At 36.2% G+C, this 21,893-nt stretch overlaps 1 protein-coding gene across 2 annotated transcripts in view; it reads right to left on the bottom strand.

The window, feature by feature from the left end:
* ATP8B4 (ATPase phospholipid transporting 8B4 (putative)) overlaps nucleotides 1-21,893 on the bottom strand; it is a 268,241-nt gene that overhangs the window by 52,896 nt on the left and 193,452 nt on the right. For both annotated transcript variants that reach the window (XM_066388296.1, XM_066388297.1), the window contains 5 exons: nucleotides 18,676-18,864; nucleotides 12,106-12,221; nucleotides 9,253-9,417; nucleotides 8,183-8,294; nucleotides 6,065-6,170 (listed from right to left, as the gene is read on the bottom strand). In XM_066388296.1, coding sequence (XP_066244393.1) covers nucleotides 6,065-6,170; nucleotides 8,183-8,294; nucleotides 9,253-9,417; nucleotides 12,106-12,221; nucleotides 18,676-18,864 — 688 coding nt within the window. The remainder of the gene's footprint in view (nucleotides 1-6,064; nucleotides 6,171-8,182; nucleotides 8,295-9,252; nucleotides 9,418-12,105; nucleotides 12,222-18,675; nucleotides 18,865-21,893) is intronic.

The following is a 21,893-nucleotide window of genomic DNA, read 5'->3' as shown; positions in this document are numbered from 1 at the left end:
TTTTAAAATATTAATAAAAAATATTAAATAATACCTGACAAAAACAATAAAACTGTTATTTAAGATATTTCCATATTGCCTCTTGATTGGCATCCTTACTTGCAATTTTCTTTGCTTTTATCCAAGCATCCTTGGCTGTGTGATTTATCCTTAACCACCTTTTCACTATAGGAGCAGGATCCCATTCCTTTAGAATATAAATTTGTGATTTCCATAATGGGTGGCTGCCCAAGTACCCACCTTAGAGAGAACCTTAATTACAAATGCCATTTTAACAACCAGTTCACTGAGCTCAACAAAAAATTAGGTATCAGTTCTGCCAAAGCAGTGGAACCGGCTAAATCCCACCACTGCCAAATGCCCCACTGCTCCCTAATGTCTTACATATAGCCCAGATTACACGATTAATGTTACATTCCTGGCCTTGGAACCACTTGCATTTGTGAACTCTGCTCATTCAAACAAATAACTTTCCACCAAATAGTTGTTCAAAAACAATACAATGTGTATTTTGTTGAGTAAGGAGAAAATATATCCTAGGTATATCACTTATTACTAGAAGAAGTGGAGTCATTTCATGGTTTAATTAGTTATAAGACATAGGTTTCTCTAACAATAAAGCATGTGATCAACGCAACATATACTTTTTTTGCTTAGTTTTCCATGAACTCCCTCTGAACTCAAAAGCATAAAACAAAAAAAACTAATAGTATAAATTTATGATTTTAAGATTTCATCCCCAAAACTATGGGTTTTGATATAAGTAACCAAGATTAGAACTATAGAGTACCTCTAACAATAACTTTTCTTAGCTGCTTTTTTTCTTGATTCTAATATTAAGCAAATTAATATTATAAATAGATTAATTTCTCTTACATAGAATTTTCTACCATGTCTTGCCTCTCTAGGACTCTAAAAATGGGGTGATCTTCAAGTCTGGGTTGAAATAAACATTATTTGCCAGTCAGTTAAGCAAAGTGGCCTCAAGAGTCTTGAAATAATTAGTCTAGATAGAAAATTTTTTTTCACTTAATATGTTTTCTTCTCACTAAAAAAATGGAGATAATTTTGAGGAATTTTTCCTAATTGTAAAAGTAATACAGTGTAACTATTATAACCTCAGATAATACAAAGAGCCATAAAAAGAAGGCAACCATGATCTATAATATTATCACCCAAGAAAACAACTTGGTATATGTCCTCAAGAGCTTGAAAAGTAGGTAGACAGATGTGGATACAGATATATAATGTTAATACATATACAGGGGTGAGCAAAAGTCAGCTTATAGTTGTTTGTATAGAAAAGAAGATGATTAATAAATAATTATGCAAGAATAAACTGTTTTGCATACTCACAACTGTAAACCTCTTTTTGCTCCACCTTGTACCTACACACATACTTTTTATATAAAAAAGGAGGATCATATTCTGCACAATGTTGCATAACCTTATCTTTTATTTAAACATAATATACCTTGGATATCTTCCAATGCCAATAAATGCAAAATCATTTTTAATGACTACATAGTATCTCATTGCATGTGTATAGTATAATTAAAAATCCCTGTGGCTGGGTATTTGAGCAATTTCTAATACTCTATTATAATTGGTGCAATAATGAATATTTCTATATATATATATATATTCATATATCTGTCCATTTATTTTCTTTTTTTTTTTACAGAGACAGAGAGAGAGTCAGAGAGAGGAATAGACAGGGACAGACAGACAGGAACGGAGAGATGAGAAGCATCAATCATTAGTTTTTCATTGCACATTGCAACACCTTAGTTGTTCATTGATTGCTTTCTCATATGTGCCTTGACCGTTTCTTAAAAGCAATTCTTAGAAGTAAGAATTTCCCTGGCCAGTTGGCTCTGTGGTAGAATGTCAGCCTGGCATGCAGGAGTCCTGGGTTCAATTCCTGGCCGGGGCACACAGAAGAAGCGCCCATCTGCTTCTTCACCCCTCCCCCTCTCCTTCCTCTCTGTCTCTTCCCCTCCCGCAGCCGAGGCTCCACTGGAACAAAGTTGGCTCCATGGTCTCTGCCTCAGGTGCTAGAATGGCTCTGGTTGCAACAGAGCAACGCCCCAGAGGGGCAGAGCATCGCCCCCTGGTGGGCATGCTGGGTGGATCCTGGTCGGGCTCATGCAGGAGTCTGACTGCCTCCATGTTTCCAACTTCAGAAAAATACAAAAAAAAAAAAGTAAGAATCATTGGGTCAAAAGTGTACATATATGTAATTATGAAATATACTGCTAGTTTGCCCGCTAAAAAAGTTTCTACCAATTTACACTCCTAGCAACAGACAATAGGAATTCATATTTCTCCACATTCTCTTGACATAACAAGTTATGTCATCTACTTAGTCAACACAAAGTAGCTGGGTAAAACCTTGAGATATTAACTTTGGTCGCCACCCCTCTGCACTCACCACCACCACAGGAACATAGCTTGCCTTTAGGGATGTGACAAAACCAAATACAGAAAAAACAAAAAAGAGTCCAGATCTTGCTTTTTGAGTATCAAAATAGATTCCTGATACTCACAACAGCATTGTCATTCTGAATTCCAGCCATCTGGATTTTTCCTAATTGGGGTTTTTGAGAAGGAAAAAAAAAGTTAAAAGACTAATCCTTAAAGTAACCAAGGCAAAAAATGTTGCCATAAGCAAAAGACTAGAAAGAGATGACCTCTTTTCTCCATCTTACATCCAGCCTAAAGGAAAAGGAATTTGAAGAAGAGCTTACATGCTGTTGAGTCACCAAAAGACACCTGGGTGCTGACCTATATCCTGAACTGGTAGTTGTTGGAGAAACCATATGGTAATGGAATCCTCAGATAAGTTTTTTGGAATCTGGGACTAGTTGCCATTGAAGTACAGTGACATGGAGGGTAGTAAAGGGATTTCAGAGACAGAAGTAGTCATGTGAGAGCATAAGTCTTCTGAGACACAGGTAAAGAAGAACAGCCAAACTCCCCTGGTTCCTCACAAGGGTATAGAAGTCAGCCAATGGGAACAACCAACAACCCCAAGAGACCAGAGATCAGACAGGGACACAGAAGTGGGAATTGTGAGATACCAGCAAGGTAGGTACTAATAAGGATCAATAGCAGGTGGGCAACTGTGCATCCTAGACTTGAACTAAATTTACCAAGATTCCCCTGTTTAATTGTTTTGGCATCGGGCAAAACAAGGAGTTCAAATTCAGTTTTAGAAAATGTAACAAGATTCTGTTCTTGCACACCTGAATGTATTCCAGGCTGTGAAGTCAGAAAAGCTAGAACCTATTTCTATTTCTCTTCACATCAATTCAAATTCCAACTCCTATTCATTCTTCCTCCAAAACAACTGTCAATTTCACCATTCTTTCCTTCCCCATGCTACAACCTCAGTTCAACCTTCCATCTCTACGCTTGAGTATTCCAACAGCCTTCTGATACATCTCCCCCTACCATTCATTTTCCCATCAGACATAATCTATCTTGTTGCTAGAGTGTTATTTCTGAAATGTAAAATTGGGTTGTCACCAATTTTGTCACAATGCACATGCACTCAATACATTCAGGATAAAGTATAATCAGTTTTGCTTGTCAATCAAGTTACACCCATACGTCTCTGAAAAAAATGTTTCCACCTTTGGCTGTATGATATACTTAACCTACAACTGGAAAATAACATGACTTCTTCCATGTTTCTATGCCTTTGTGTGTATTAGCTCAGCAACCTGTGACATCAATATCCATTGTAACCAATAAAAGAAGATAATACATGAAAGTTGTAATAGAGGTTAACATGTTTTCAATATCTTAGGAAGGTTAATAAAAAATAAAGATTTCTCTATGATAAGAATGCATAGACTCATTTTTTTAAAGTTTTGTGTTAATTTTTGTTGTCATGACACCAATCTGGTACAGAAAACTGCTATATCATGCTAGTAAAAGCTATAATTGGAGATTTCACATGTCTTTGCCAAATAAAAATTAGAAAGTCTAATTAATTGTTACTGATATAATTTTATCATTATTACTTATATAATTTTAACAATAGACTTCATGAGTCTATTGGGAGAGAGTAATAAAAACAGTGTTTGTCAGTGGAAATACTGGGAACCAGAGACCAGACAGGGCCACAGAAGTTGGCTGAACGGAAGAGGGAAGAAATAAGGAAGTGAAAGGAGGGCAAGAAGGATGCTTATTGATGGCCATAAAGCTTTAAATTCTTAACTCACTTAATCCTCAAAATAAATAATCTATAGGATAGCTATTGGTATACTTACCAATTTTACAAGTAGAGAAACCAAGCAAAGAAAGGTTGAAAAGCATATCAAAATTATTTAGCCAGCCAATGAACAGGAAACTGAGATTCTAACTTGGCTCCAGTGAATGGGAAGTTTATACTCTTCCTCTTAAACCTGCTGCCTCTCCCTGAAATGTATTCTGGCCTAATTGCTCAGCTAGTGTCTGATCACCTCAATAACTACATTGTTGTATTAATTGTTTAAAGGGAGTAAGAATACATCTAAGATGTTTTTTAGGGAGAAACATGGCAAGTAATTCAGTGCACAGGCTCTGGGGCCACACTGCCTAGTTCCAACCCCAGTTGAACCACTATCTAGTTGTGAAACTTTGAGCAAATTAGTTGCCCTACTTGTGTCTCAACTTCCTAATCTGTAAACAAGGATAATGATAATGTTTGCATTGGGTGGCTTTGAGGACAAAATGAGATAATACATGTATACTGCTTAGAATAGTGACCAGCCATTGTCTCAAAGCATTTAGCAATAGGCACATTAGACCCTTGATATGCTCACCTGTATCCTCCTTAGCAAGAGTTAAAGTCCCCCCAATGAAAACTTTAATTATTAATTATCAAATAAATCATTAATATTTCTTTAATATACTATTTGGACTCTATTGCTAAAGTTATAGAAAAAATAATAAAATTATCTCAGTAATAATTAGATTTTCAAATTTTTATTTGGCAAAACAAAGTTCTAATAAGCACGATATAGCAGTTTTCTACAGTGGGTATAGGCAATGTAGGAGCTGAGAGATTTGATCAACAAGTATCAATTAGTGGTGCTAATAATTATGACCTTGTTTCTTTCTAATGTTCAGGAACAAAGGTTTAATGATGGACACACATTAAGGAAACCCATAGTGCACAATGGTTGTGTGGAGGGAAGGTTAGCCCCCCCTCTATAGTGTAACAAGCAGCAAACAGTTTGCCTCTAAATTAACAATCTATGTGGTCAGACCTCGAATGGGTTGAGCTTAGAGAAGTTACTACAAGCATCAACAAACAAAAAGGACAACATTTTTTTAAGTTTTGGGAAAATAATTATGCAGACTTGTAAAATGTTCTTCAAATAAAGTAACAAAAAAGGGATAAATTGGCAAATAATAAAGAAGTATTATTTCTCAAAATGCAATATTTGTTCACTTTACCTCCAATTTCACTCCTTATATATTTCCTGGTACTATGTGCAGTTACATAAATTTCACAGTATGCTATTTCAGTAGCAACTATGTCAATATCTACTTTCTTGAAAGACTATTCCAACTTGACACACAAGGTATCTGTTATAGCTGTATTTTCCAAGTTTATCTGTCCATAAATATCATCTAGGTGTTTATTAAACTACAAAGTTCTATGCTCCATCTTAATTCTTAATATTCTTAATTTTTAGGTCAGAATGAAACTAGGAATTAGTATTTTAGTAAGTGTCTTCAGTAACACCAGTCACTCATTACCATATTAGAGTTAACAGGTTACTCACCAATGCATGATTTTAAAGGCTAACAATGTAAATGATTGAAAATCATTTCTTAAAACTACTTGGGAACGTTGTAGGCATGAAGACATTAATTCACCACTGATGTCAAACTTATCTTAGTTTGTCACCAAAATGAACAGAACTTTAGCAAACATGCAGAAAGAGTTCTATACTAAATGAAGACCATTGGAAAGAAGAGTCTTCTCACTTTCTCAACTATCTGATCTTTCTTTACTCCTCTCTCTTTTTTCCTCTCTTCCTTTCCTCCTACCTTTGACACCTACCTGAGTTCTTCTCTGACTTCCACTGCTGTGTTTCCTGCTATAATGAACACTTCATTCATGTCATCAGTCAGCATGTTGCAGGCATAGCCAATGTTGATGGCAGTTTCTGATACAAAATAAAGCCTACTTCAGTTAGAACATTACTTGATAATATAAATACCTTTTCTACAGAAGTTTTGAAGCCATTGCTGTATTTCTTGTAGCTTATTATAGGCTCCCTTCATGTCAAAGAGAGTATAATGGTTTATAAAATGCAAGAGACTCAGGGAAATTCAAAGATTTGATTCCTATAATCAAATTTATCAATTGCTAAATCCATGGATTAGTAGCAACACCTATGAGTCCTCAGTCTTCTCATCTAGTATTTACCAGAGATCCCCAAAACTGCCTTTGGGGAGCTAAAAATACTAAACTTAGTCATTTTTCCATTATAATATGATGGGAAAGTTGAAAAACAACTCACAAAATGTCCACTTGAACGACAAAAATGTTCTTATAAAATTTTTATAGTTTTCCTACATGCAACATTGTCATTTTCTCTTTAAGTGAATGGACTTCTGCTAGTAGATAACTGGAAAATTACATGATTTTGAGCATTCCTTCTAATAATTTTATGGAAATGGAGCCTAAGATAGTTAGGTAATCCTTCCATTTTTAATAAAGTCATTTGATTCTAATTCTATCAAGTTCTTAGACCACATAATTCTATGGAGTCATTAAATTTGTCTGTTTTAAGTCAAGAAAGGCAACTGATAAAATATCAGCATATTCTTTGTATAAATCAGAGAAATTAAAGCTAAATAATAGTAAATTTATGGATATTCATAACTAATTGAATAGCTGTACCCACTGATCAACATAAAACTTCAGGATGTCTGTGTAACACACCACAGAGCTCAACTTTCTCTTGTTTATTTTTGTGATCAGTGATTTCAGTGAACATATAGAGCAGGGGTCCCAAACTACAGCACGTGGGCCACATGCGGCCCCCTGAGGCCATTTATCCAGCCCCCATCGCACTTCCGGAAGGGGCACCACTTTCATTGGTGGTCAGTGAGAGGAGCATAGTTCCCATTGAAATACTGGTCAGTTTGTTGATTTAAATTTACTTGTTATTTATTTTAAATATTGTATTTGTTCCTGTTTTGTTTTTTTACTTTAAAATAAGATATGTGCAGTGTGCATAGGGATTTGTTCATAGTTTTTTTATAGTCCGGCCCTCCAACAGTGTGAGGGACAGTGAACTGGCCCCCTGTGTAAAAAGTGTGGGGACCCCTTATATAGAGAATGGATTTAACATGTCTGAAAATCCTCTAATGTTCTAAAAATATCTAACAAGTAGATAGATTCTTAAAAACAAGTTCACCAGTTAACTGAATATTTTTTGGTCTACTGAGGGCCAAGTATGAAATTATTTTTGTTTTAACCATTAGTTCTAGCAATAGCACTAATAGGTATTGACCCCCTTTTCTTTCTTAGGAAACACAGTATTATGAACATAATGATTCTTTCTTTGATGACTTGGCATTTTGTCTTGCCTGAACGTGGGTCAGGTCCCATTGTACCACTGCATGGGAAGGCCTATTGCACTAGTATATTGTGGTGGTTGTTAAAATACCAAAATATTTCCATACCATTTGATAAATAGTTGCTTCCTTGAGCCTCCCCAAAGCTTGCCCACTACCTTAACTGCTCCTCTCAGATCCCCAAACCTCTTCATGTAGCATCAAGAAACTAAAAGAGTAGCCCTAAGGTCTCCAACATCCTGCTTCAGTATTATGCCAGTCTCTGTCCTGATCAGAGGCAGTGCTCATAAAAATCAATAGTGAAACATTTTGAATTCCATTGTTGCTTGCAGGTTTAACTATTTTATTTAAGAAGCATGTTGAGTTAAAATTCAACGGACACCCAGGTATACTATAAAAGAAACTTTCTTAATTTGTCTTAGCTTATTTTTAAATAGTAAATTCTTACATTAACTTTACTTTTTGTATTTTAACTCTTTCATATATGGAGGACCGGGCAAATATCTAACTAATTAAACCTTCTGATTATTTAAAATTTTACCCTATAAATCATCGCCCTCTGTTCAAAATATCATTATCCATTTTCAGTTACCTTGTTTGTCTCCTGTTAGGACCCAGATCTTAATATTGGCTAGTGATAAACTTGCAACTGTTTCAATAACACCCTCTTGTAACTTATCTTCTACAGCAGTAGCACCTAGAAGCTTCATTGAAAAAAAAAGAGAATATCTTATGTTAATGCATTCAAACCACATTCATAACATCTATGGCTTTCACTCACAGAGTTTAGAGGTCGAGGAACATGAATTGGAGATGGAAATTATAATGCACAGATATAGCAAGCATCCTGTTATGTGCAGAGGTGGATTGGGAAGGACCCAAGAGGAGTTTCTGAATCCAAGCCAAATAATAAGAACACCAATTAATGGCAGAGATTCTAAAAGTTAGCATAAGCAACCAGAAGCTATTGAAGTTTCTATGGACTTAAGAACTTCCCAGCTGTTTCCCCATTTATATCAACATGAAAGGATCCAAAGGAGAGCCTTCATCTCATAATCAGGTTCACAAAAAGTAGAGCACTTCTCCTGAATTAACAAATCACAGATGCCATAGACCTAAAAAGTAAAGGTCCTTCTGCAACATTTCATTGAAAGTGAACAAGGCATGCTCCCTAGTACCTCCCCATAGCTAAGCATCCTGGCCACTGGGGCCTCAGGGTAGAGTAGTTTCTAGAATAAATCATCTTCTCACACTCTGGGCAGCACAGATATTGTCAGAATCTCATGGGTCTAAGATGGTTTGGAACTATAGCTCCGCTCTTCATGACAAGTGTCCCTGCTCGAGAAAGGTGGATCATAAAGCAGAGAGGGAAAAATAACATTAAGAACATACCAGAGGCTGACAAAGAATAAGAAGCCTGTTATCTTCTACTCTTGGGGGACTTCCAATTACATAAATTACAACTAATAGAAATAATCTTCTAGGCTTTCTAGGGCCATACATGGCAAACTCAAAGCCAGCATATAACGCATGAGTCAGTGTTTGAAAGAGTAACATCTGCTGTGTACAAGATGATTATCCAATGGGTTATTTCTATGCTAGATCTCTAAACACATACTATCCTCTCTATAAACACAAGTCAGCATGCTTCTAAAGTCATACCATCAAATCCCTTTCAATTTCTTCATACAGCCCAGCTATCCGTTCATCCCTCTCATCTGTGGAAGCATTTGCATCTTCAAGCATCTTATGCCACTCTTGAAAGTACTTGTCATCCAGATCTCTGTATGCAATGGCCAAGGTTCGAAGGCCTTCCCCTGCAAATTCCTACCAGAGCAGACATTGATTTAGGAACCATCCTCAAACAATAATCGCAATAAGAACAACAATAATGATGGGTAAGAAGTGTTCCACTCAAATTCACTCTGTCCCAAGAGCACAACTTGGCCATACTGACCTCAAACTTTTTAAACCCCTTAGAAGTGTGAGGTAAGATTTGCATTTTGAATTTTATTTCTATTGGGTTAAGATATTCAGGGGAGCTAACCTCCCCCTACAAAAGACATAATAAAATGCCTACTGAAGTGTCCTAGCTGAGAAGTAATCAACAGTGCCCATGACTTAAGATACCCATTTGAAGAAATATATGTTGGTTTCCAATTTATCTTCTGCCTGAAGGAAGCCCTCTGGGCACTGAAAGAGACCCAGCCTGTTTCATGGCCCATGGCACTAAGTTTCTAGCGGAAAGAAAAGGACTCTCAGAGGAACCCTAGCTCTCAAATCAAAGGTGGAGGCTCTCTAAAGGGATTATAGCATAACATCGCATCAAAGTCCTGTCACATCTCTCTTAATAATATAGCTATGTCTAAAATTAACTCAATCTTCTTTTGTTTATGCTTGAAAATTTCCATAATAAAATGTTAGAGGTCAATAATAGATGAATAAATAGATGTTCATCAGGTAATAGAAATTTAAGTCTATTAATGAAGGTTATGTTATAATAACTTCTAGAGAAAAAGGGAGAGAAAAGCAGAAAGTCAGTTTAAATGTCTGCTCTGGGAAGTAGGACTAGAAGTGGAGGCTGACTTTTCATTCTAGTTTGCTTCAGGGAAATGCTAAAAATCCTCTCACTTTGTGCAGGCCTCCAGTGGTCATTTTATGGGCTTGTACAACATAAGCAATTTTATAGCCATTTCTATGCCTTTGGGCATTGCTATTGAGCATATCTTCTTTGTGTGTTTTGGTTTATGGAACACACTTAGGTTTGTAATCACATAGAAGTTACAGAGTGATACATATTAATTAGATTAATGGAAAGAAAAGTCAGGACAAATTTCAATGATGTGGTTTAACCCAGAGAGACCATGAAAAAAATTGTCCAAATTTATCTTGCAGGCAGTTGATAGCACTTTGTATATTGCAATCACATTTTCTAAGCCCTGAGTTCCTGGACCACCACTGGGTCCCCAACTGATCTGAAAATGGAGTTACTGTGTTGTAATGATCTTTTGTCCTCTTAATCTGCACAAACATTTGTTTGCCTTTAACTTAAAACCCTGCTGGGTATTACAATGCTGTCCTCTCTGTTCTGCACAACAGAATTCTAAGAAGACAATACAAAGGGGACAGTTGATTTGTTATTTCATTAGTACATTAAACACAAGTTGAATCCTGAACAAGCATTTGAGCAAAGTTATTTTCTATCATTAAACAATTCAAAATCAACTATTAAATGTAAATTTAAAACCTCAGAATTTGAAAGCCAAAATGAATAAAGTGAATGAAATCAAATTGGTATAACCTGAAAAATTTTCTTTTGCACAGAAATGTAAAAAGACAAAATTAGGCTTCCTATATTTTAGTACAAAAGAAGAATATATGAAAATCTAGGGTCTTGATGTTTGAGCAATGGCAAAAATCAGATACTTAACGATTTCAATGTTGTTCTCATAAAAAAAAAAAGGAAAAATAAATTAGAAGACCATGTCGGCCTTATGGAAGGGATTAAAAGAAAATCAAGAATGCTCTATTGAAAAGACAAAAACAATAGCTATGTTTGTACCAATATTACTAAACCATCATTCTTTAAACTTAAAGTCAGGCAGAGTTTTTTTTGTTTATTTCTTTTTTAATGGTTCAGGGAACGTTTCGTATTAAATATAGGGCTTGACAAAAAACATGAATCCTCAATGATTTTTTTAAAGGAGAGAAACCAATGAGGAAATGAGTGTTTTGGCCAGTTGCCTTAAAATTCATATTGGGTTAAACAGAGCTTCAAGCAAATACTAGAGAGACACTTGAATCTCAGGTTTAAATGAGGTAATACTCATATTGATTCAGACACTTACTCTTTTTCAAAGAAAAAAAAGGTTTGCCAAAGATCATGTCTGGACCCGTTAGAAAACTTTTGGGGAAAAAATCATGCATAGTTTCAAAATGTATGCAATTGGTAACTTCAATTTAGGGAACATAAGTGGCTCATCATGATTTATGTCCTGAATAAAGACCCCGTGGAAGAGAGAATTGGCTACAGAGACAATTTTCTCCTCACCCTGTAAACACAACCCTAAGCTTTTCACTGGGGATGATCATAAGAGATTCTTTGGTGCCGGATACACTGGAACTCAGGTGAAAGGTACAGTCCAGCTCTTCTTCCCTGAACCAGTCCAGTCTCCCAAAGGGAGCAGCCTCAAATGGCAGAGGAATTAGAGCAGATTTGTCTAGGTGTCCTGAGCCTTATCCTGGTTGGAGTTCAGGAACCCACATTTAGTGGCTACTTTTCAGCTGCTGTGTGTCAATCACCTGTGGTGAGACCAACCAGACTTTTAGCAGGGCAGGGGGTGGGTTCATGTGCCAATTTCCAGGCATTCACTGGCACAGTTTTCTGTGGAACCACTCTCCACATGTTTTTCATTTCAGAAGTCAGATAATTTAGCTGGTATTTTTCAAATAAGACCTAACCATAGAAAGTGGCCAACAGACTGCTATGCTAACCGTTAACATGGAGGCACTTACACTGATATGGTCTGACGTCAGAGTCAGAAGGTCTTCATTGGATGGATGAAGTTTCTCAAACAGAATAGTGTCTGCTCCTTTGGAATAAAGTTTTATCTGTCCTTCCGGGTTTCTAACTGAAAAGAAAAATTTTGGAAGGTAGATTATAATCAATAAAATCTGTCAAAACTAGGCTCTCCCAGGGCTTTGGTGAGGTAATTTATAAATGGGCATAATGTTTCAGCCAGTAGCAAAATATTCAGTGTCTTTGGTTAGAAGGTCACTACCTAAGTCTCTTGGCTTTATTCCTATTTTGTTAGCTTAGAAATATTTCATCTACTGGAATCCTTTGATTTTCCAAACTCAGAAACAAGTGTTTTTATTCTGAGGCGTATGACCTTCCTAATTTCCTTGCTTACTATTTCTGAAGGGTTGGTACTTTTAAATTAATCCTGTATGGAGCAGAATTGGGAGCTTTATTTGCCTGTCTCCTGGTGTGAAATTCAAGACCTACTGTAGAAATCAGCTATCAGCAGTATGCCAAATGATCTCCATATGGAATTGAAGCCAGTCAAAGCAATGGTTTATACATTAGTTCTCTAACCTTGCTAACATATTTCTTTACCCCTTTTCTTCTTAGGAAAGCCCTTTTATTTTTGGTGGTTCATTCTTGAGTCACAATCCTGGCTGTAAGCATGCCTCACAGGAGGTTTTCCAATTAAAGTTTCTACCTTTTTCCCACTGGAAGTCCCATTAGTATGGCTGTGTTTTTAATCAACCTCCTGGGATTGGAAATCATAGCCTTCACTAGGCTCCCCTCATCTCCAATCCCCACGCCTTCCCCTGATATTCCACCTGTTAATGCCAGATAAGTCTTTTTTAAACCACAGAATACTTAGCCTGTGTAGGCTTGGTTTTATAGCTTGGCACATACTAGGCACTTAATTATTTATTGAATAAACAAATGAATGTATGAATGGAATGGCAATGTAATTCTTTCCAGGAACTGCCTACAATTTAAGACAATTCCCTGGGTCACAATTTCATGGTCTGAACACTCTGACCCTTACAAACTTCACTGAGTCATAGATTACACATGCTTTTCACTCAGTTATATCTTGTCCCTAAAGATAGAATGCCTCAAAAGAGATAAGTATAAATATGGGCTACAGTTAATTTAATAGGATAAAAAATTTAGAACCTGATTTAAAGGAATATAAATACCATAATATAATAAATTACTTTTTCCTCTAACCTTTAACAACCCGTAGTCAATACTTTAAGTTTCCCCCTGGCGTGAATAGATCTAATACACTCTGAAAACTATTTTGTAATGTGACTTGTGTAAGTTCATCCTCTCTTCCAAGATCCTTGATCAGCCTTTCTTATTGCTATAATTCATGCAGTTTTCTTGTACTCAGCTCTAAATGCCTACTTCAAGTGAAAAAGAGAGAATATGAGCAATTTATCAAATTGTTCAAGTAGGGGGAAACCATTTAATGCTGGGAAAGGCTTCATCTTACTTTCATAACAATCCAATTTAATAGTTCTCCATATTTTCTTCTTCACATCACCAAAGCTATAAAAGCAAAGTATCCTGCATTTGCCAGTGTGCTTTCTCTGTGACCATTTTTGATAGACCAGACTGGGACATCATTCTCAAATTTTAGGTCTCTAAACTCTTTTACACTCTTAAAACTTCATGTGGACTCCAAAGAGCTTTTTTATGTGGGTTCTATCAATATTTTCCATATTATAAATTAAATCTGAGAGATGTTATTATATTAATAGTCTCATGACAATATGTAATATATTACTCTAATGATAATTATTATAATAACAAACCTATTACATAGTAACATCAATAACATTTCTATAAACAATAGCTATATTTTTCCAAAACAATAAAATTTGGATTGGGGGTGGTATACTACACAGTCTGTGGCTTTTGTGAAATTCCAAGTATACTCATGAGAAAAAGAATAAAAAAGATACATAACATTAGTATTATAAAAATATTTTTGTCCTTGTGCATCCTCTAGAAAACATTCAAGGTTTCTTAGGGTTCCCCAGACCACACATTGAGAACCACCTGTCTAGGGAGGCGCGCCCATTGTAATTTGTGCAAATCCCTTACCATCTCCTTGTCACAGCTTCTACATGTGATAAAGGTATTTTTTTTTTAAATCTAACTTTTAAGGTTCTGTTCAACTCTACAATATTCCAATTCAACAACGATTTTCTAATTTTGATGCCTTCACTCAAACCAGGATAACCTCTTTAATGGACACCTTATCTTTCTTTAATAACTAGCTACTTCTCCTATGTCCCCAGTCTCAATAACTAGATTCACCACTCACTCATTCTCCAATTCAGATATCTGGCCATCATTCAAAACTCCTGCGCCTTCACATCTATACATCCAATTAAAGTCATGAATTTCTGTCACCTCTCTTGCCTGGATTATCATATTAACCTAAATGAGTTTACTCTTTCCAGTCCTGCTACCCCCAGACTCTTCTGTAATCTAGACAGAATCATCTTCCCATGACTGCTCAGATCCTGCAATAGCTTTCCCTAATCTGTCATAAACAGGGATCATAAAGATTCGCCCCTTTCCAGCCTATTTCCTACCCTCTTTCACCGTCTTCTTTTTTTTTTTTGTATTTTTCCGAAGCTGGAAATGGGGAGACAGTCAGACAGATTCCTGCATGCGCCCAACCGGGATCCACCCGGCATGCCCACTAGGGGGCAATGCTCTGCCCATCTGGGGCATAGCTCTTCCATAATCAGAGCCATTCTAGTGCCTGAGGCAGAGGCCACAGAGCCATCCTCAGCGCCCAGGCAAACTTTGCTCCAGTGGAGCCTTGGAGGGGAAGAGAGAGACAGAAAGGAAGGAGAGGGGGAAGGGTGGAGAAGCAGATGGGTGCTTCTCCTGTGTACCCTGGCTGGGAATCGAACCCAGGACTCCTGCACGCCAGGCCGATGCTCTTTTTGATGCTACCACACAAAACCTTTCTCAACCCCACCTTCTCCTTAGCTTCAAGTTCCTGGAATCTGGTAAGCACTTAATAAATATTCACTTGAGTTAAATTATATAAAATTCATTGAAAGCAGTTATCCCTTTGTGAAAGAAAGGAAGTGAAAAGATTAGAAATAGTTACAGGTTTCTGTTGTAGGAGTAAATGCAATAGCAGCACTGTGAAGGGTGATGAGTAATTCTGCTTCACCATATCTCAGTTGGATGGCTGATTATATGTTCACATTGAGAAATGTCTAACATATGGCAGTGTGATCTGTACTTTGATAATCATTACACAGTTTAGAGTTGAGCAACCCTCATCTAAGGATCTTGTAAGAGCTTTTCAAGGAGTTATTATAATGTATTCTTCTTTAATGATTACCTGCCACTTGCCTGTATTAATAACTATCTTTGAATTTTATCCTGGTATTTTTTATTTACATAATTAGTAGAACTTGTGCTTCTAAAAATATAAATATATAATGAGACTTATACATCTATCAATATAGTAGATTATCAACCCTCTGACATAATTCTCTATAAAAATCTATTTATATTTGCATACCTCTAAATTAAATCAAGGCTCTTGTTCCAGAATGAAAGTATTACTGGTATCCATTTATGATTCAATAAATGATAGTCAAAAGGAGGGGAAAAGGAAAAGGAGGAGGTGGAAAAGAGAGAGGAGGAGTAGAAAAAGGAGGAGAAAGGGGAGAAGGAGGAGGAGAGAAGCAGTAAAGCAGCAAATGTCTGAGCCTTCACATCAGAAGTTTGTCCCCACAGACAAAGCAATGTGACAATCATGAGACTAGCATTGTTTTTTTGCCTTGTTGTCAGAGACTTTTCCACCCTCAAGGAATCTCTCTTTCAAATTACGCCAGATTAAAAACAAAACAGAACCAAAGAAAGCCCTCCAGCCTCCATGCATCTGTGGTAGAACATTACCTTTCTTCATATGGGATCCATTAAGGCAAATATCTGATGTTTGTGGTTAGGCTGTGTGATTTCTCCACAGCCTGTACTGGTGACTGATGTTGGGGAAAAGCCAAAGGTGTCCCTGTGTAGCAATCTTAGGTTTTTGTCAACACCCTGAGAGGCAGTTCTGGGTCAACCCAACATCAATAACACCTCCCTTAAAGCTGTAAATAAAAGACAGCTCCTGTTGATACAATATTAGGTTGACACTTAGAGCAGCATATGTGCTCTCTGGCAACATTGATGATGACTGCTGATAGCTTGTTGTCAAAAGGATAAAAATAAATATCTTCAGATGATGTTCGGTTTTCACCTGCTCAGAGCAATCTCCTAGAGCTACTTTCCAGTAGTTCAAGACTAAATAGCCTGAAATTACATTTACACACGTTTTCCACAGTAGAAAGTGATTTAATGTGAGGATTGGGATATCCATAAGTTAAAAACTATTGGGCTACATTTTATTTAACAAACAATTATAGAAAACCGAGTGTGTGCTAAGCTCAATGGTTGGCCATAGACAGTTTAAGAAGACTAAGGCATAGCAGCTGCCTTCAAAGTCATGACTATTATCGAACTAGTATCACACGTTATGAACAGGGGGCTCAGGGGAATAAAGGAGAATACAATTATTTGGAGAGTAGGAAAAGAATTGACAGAACAGGTGACATTGGAATTGGACATTACTAGGTGAATAGGAGTTGTTGTTGTTTTTTTAAGAAAAGAAGTGGGGAAATGGAGAGTCATAAGCAGGAGAAACAGCACCTGTAAAGGGTGGGAGAGTGTACAATGCATGCTGCAATGATGAGGTCTCTCATGAGTGGGAGCACAAAATGTGAGGAGGTGAAAGAAAAGTCAGATTGTGGTCAGATTGTAAATAATCTTGAATGTCATCCTAAGGACTTTATTTTTTAAGTTCTAGGAAGTCACCAAGGTTTTTTCAGAAGGTGATAGAAAAATCAACCAATGTTTTAGTAAGAATATGAGTGGTCAGGATTATCCAAAAGGAGCACAGAAAGTCAGAAGGCAAAAGAACACCAACATTGAAGAGTGGGATGGAGAGTAGTCAGCAAAGGAGCTGAAGAAAAAGAGGACAGGACAAGAGAAAAACCAGGAGCCAGTGAGGTCTCAGAAGGCAAAAAAGGAGTGTTAAGAAGGTTAACAGTCTCAATGTTACTAACTTGAAAAAGATAGATACAAAGAGATATGACTAAATAGATGAAAGATAGATAGATGATAGATGATAGATAGATAGATAGATAGATAGATAGATAGATAGATAGATAGATAGATGATAGATAGATAGATGATAGATGATAGATAGATAGATGATAGATAGATAGATAGATAGATAGATAGATAGATAGATAGATAGATAGATAGATAATAAGGCAACTGCATGGGTAAGTTGTGAAGTGATTGAGAAATACAGGTGAGGAGGAAAAACTGACCTGGAAAAGTTAAGCTATGATGGAACAAAGAAAAATAAGGTGGAAAAATCAGTGAAGGTCAGAACATGAATTCTATCTTTAAGGAAGCAGGATAATTATAGAGTTGCAGGCTGAAGGAAGAAGCCAGGGATAAAAAAAAGAAAAAAATGAAATTAAAGATGGAAGGGAGGAAGGAAGGAAGGAAGGAAGGAAGGAAGGAAGGAAGGAAGGAAGGAAGGAAGGAAGGAAGGGAAGGAGGGAGGGAGGGAGGGAGGAAAGGGGCCAGGTAGAACCTTCAGCTTTAAAGAGAACAAAAGCAATTTTCTCTGAGGCAGGAAAAAGAATGAATAAAGTTACAGCTTGGGGATGAAGGAAGAGAATAGGGAGGAATTTAAGTTGATGGTGCACATCTCTGAAGGCTTCTACTTTTTTAGAGAAATAGGAAATGAGATTAGCTTCCAAGAATGAAGGAGATATAGCAGACTTGAGGACTTGAGGAAAGGGCAAAGGCTTAGAACATCTGTTATAAGGACCAGAAACAGGAGCAAAGTGAGAATGAGAGGTATACTGAAGCAGCACTGAGGGTTAGCACAGAGTTAAAAAGGCTTTATGTGTTGTGGTGCTAAATACAGTCTTAGGTGATCATCTCCAACAATACAGGTAAGCCGAGTAAAAATATGATAATGAGGATGCTGCTGATGATGTTTGCAAACAATAGCATCAACAACAACTAGCATGTACCAAGTAATTCAGAAATTCATCCTGAGAACAGTGTTGTGCAGTGATGAAACAAATGGGCTTGGCGGTCAAACCTCCTAGATTTGAATCCTAGCTACTCCACTTCAAGCTAAGTCACCTTGCTCATGTTACTCAATTCCTCTGTCTTAATTTTATTGTCTTTAAAATACAGTGCTGACCTTATAGGATTTTTGTAACAATTAAATCATTTAATTATGTAGATCATTTAAAACAGTGCGGGACACCTAATAATTATTTGTTAAATGTTAATTGCACTTATTACTATAATTAAGGATGACAGAAGTTAATAAAAGTTACAAAAATATCACAACTCTAAGTATATAAACAAGAATGAAATCATCTTTGAAAAGCATCAATAAAACCATAGCAATATCAAAGATCAGAAATAATCTCCCCTGTCAAGCGTACCTATGACAGACATCCTTTTCCTGACATTATTGAAATCCAAAAAGGCAAGCAATCGATAGGTAACTAGTGTTCCCAGTTCTTCTATTGTAATTGTTTCTGGAGTCCGAGATCGAAAAATGAACCCAAGATTTCTTGCAGCAGTTACTAGAGCCCCTTCATCAGGTGACTGAACTTGATAAAACAGCTGTCCTAAAAGAAAAAAAAAATACTTGATTAAACAACCAAGAAAGCATTTTTAAAAAAGAAAAGAAACAAATGTATCAATACTAAAAATAATAGCTAACATTCATAGAATGCCAATACCTACTCCATCTCATCCTTCAACACTCAACTCAAGTGACAGCTCTAAAAATCAGACATTTTCTACTCACTATCCAGCTGGACCAGGTGCTTACCCTGTGGCTTATGCATACTACCAGTGTAGTCCTTGTCATCTCACAAAAATACCTGTTCCTGAGTTTGCCTCTCTACTATATATATTGGAAGTTTCTTAGGTCATAGACCAGGGGTCCCCAAACTTTTTACACAGGGGGGCAGTTCACTGTCCCTCAGACCGTTGGAGGGCCGGACTATAAAAAAAAAAAAACTATGAACAAATCCCTATGCACACTGCACATATCTTATTTTAAAGTAAAAAACAAAATGGGAACAAATACAATATTTAAAATAAAGAACAAGTAAATTTAAATCAACAAACTGACCAGTATTTCAATGGGAACTATGCTCCTCTCACTGACCACCAATGAAAGAGGTGCCCCTTCCAGAAGTGCTGCGAGGGCCGGATAAATGGCCTCAGGGGGCCACATGTGGCCCGCGGGCCGTAGTTTGGGGACCCCTGTCATAGACCATACCTTTGTATTTTCAGTAATAAGAGATGTGTCATGAAAGTTTCATAAGTGTATATTAACTTAGTAATCTCCATGGCAAAACTTTGAGATAGGGGTTATTAAAATCATTATTTCCATTTTAAATTGGTAAAATTTATGACTGAAGAGGTTATGATTTTTGCGAAATCATACAGCCAAAGAATAATGGAGCAAATATTCCAAATTCCACTTGAGTCTTCCACTAAAGACCCTTCTATGAGAAGGCATATAATAAATCCCCTGAAATTTAAAGAATCAAACCAGATGTTAACCCATTGTACCTGATATTGTGTATATAGTAGGGTGAAGGGAAGAGGGGAAAGAACAGAAAAGAAGAAGAAAAAAACATAAAAATACACTTAAAAACAGTATATATAAAAAAGCCTTTTATATAAAATTAGTATATTATCTTTGTATGTAAAAATAAATTAGAAAAAGTAGACAGAGCTAGATCCATATTTACTGATTTTGTAGTGATGGCCAAGATAAACTGTTAAGAAACAAGTTGCATACTAATGTACTATATACTGTGATTTCTTTTCATTGAACACAAACCACCTATATATCTGCAACTGGAAAAGGTGAAATGATTCACACCATATGTTATTATTGGTTACCCCTAAGTTGGAATTATCAGAAGTAGCACATACAAATATTCAATAGACTTCAAGAAATAGGAGATATGAAATTAAACAGATTTGAGAAAAAAATTAAAGATCCTGTAGAAATTAAAAATAAAAAACTATATAGATTAGATACAACTAGAGAGAGAATTAGTATGCTTAAAAAAATAAAGAAAATTTCAGGATATATGCCAGAAAGATAAAGGAATGGAAAAATGAGAGATTTGTTTAAAAAAAGAAGAAGAAAATAGAGTAAAAATATCTACCATTAAAGATCTCATATGAAAGGAAAAATTAGAGGCAATATTTGAAAAATATGTGGCTGAGAAAACTCCAGAAGTGATAAAATATGACATCCCATGGATTCATGACTCTCTATGAATCCCAAGCAATACAATTTTTTCTTTAAATTTTACTACACTAAGAACATGAAAAAAGAAAAAATCTTCAAAGTAGCCAGGGAGAAAAGAATTATGACCTTCAAGCCACAATGAAACTTACAACTAACTATACAGTAATAGAAATTGCAGCCAGAATACAGTGCAATACCTTTAATGTACTGAGAGAAAATTATCACCTTAAATGTATACACATCATTCAAGAGTAAGTATGAGGCCTGGTCAGTTGGCTCAGTGGTAGAACATCAGCTTGGCATGTGTAAGTCCTGAGTTAGATTCCCAGTCATGGAACACAGGAGAAGCGACCATCTACCTCTCCACCCTTCCTCTTCTCCCTCCCCTTTCTCTCTGTCTTTCTCTCTTCTCCTTCTGCAACCATCACTGGATTGGTTCCAGCAGCAAGCGAGTTGTTCCCAGGTGCTGAGAATGGCTCAATGAAGCCTCTGCTTCATGTGCTAAAAATAGCTAAATTGCTGAGCAACCAGCAACTGGGCCTGTGGTGGGCAGAGTATCAACAAGAGGGGTCTTGCCAGGTGAATCCCGGTCATGGCGCATGCCAGAGTCTGTCTCTCTGTCTCCCCACTTCTCACTTAAAAAATAATAATAATAAGGATGAAATGAAGTTGTTTTCAAACAGAGTTTTCGAGTTTGCTACCAGTAGGCTCTCCTTAAAAGAAATTCTAAAGAAAACATTTAGAACAACAGAAGACCAGATGGGACCAACATTGAGGAGCAGAGAGATTAGTGAGTACATGAATAAATCCAAGCAGACATTGACTATAAAAACAGTTAAAATAACATCTTGTGATACTGGAAAAGGAGATACATGAGAAGAATACTGTATAAGTCAGGGTTGATTAGTATTGGGTTTTCATGTCCTTGCTTTGTTCAAAAGAAGGCTTAGGTTTGATAAGTTAATTATGCTAAAATTTTCAGACTATTAAAAGCATCAGAAATAAAAATGAACTAAACCTATAAGACAAAAATAAGACTAAAAAACAAAATGGGGCAAACATACAAAATAAAATGATAGAAATAAATCTAAATATATCAATAATTATATATTTAAGACTTAAAATATAAATATATCAATAATCAATAAAGGTAAATGGACTGCATGTTCCAGTTAACCTTTATCTTTGTCAAACTGGATATTTTTAAATGGCAGAGGTACTGGTTCATATTAAAATTATGTCACAAGAGATATGTCTAAAACATAAAGAAAAAGATATTCGCAGGAAAGAGTGGGAAAAGCTAAACAATGCAAACACTAACAAAAAATATCTATAAGTATATTAATATCAAACAAAATAAACTGTAAGGCAAAAATA

This window comes from Saccopteryx leptura, chromosome 6 (genome assembly GCF_036850995.1).
Source record: "Saccopteryx leptura isolate mSacLep1 chromosome 6, mSacLep1_pri_phased_curated, whole genome shotgun sequence".
Lineage (NCBI taxonomy): Eukaryota > Metazoa > Chordata > Mammalia > Chiroptera > Emballonuridae > Saccopteryx > Saccopteryx leptura.
Note: the sequence above shows the minus strand (reverse complement) of the source record. Positions and strands in the feature narration are given on the sequence as shown.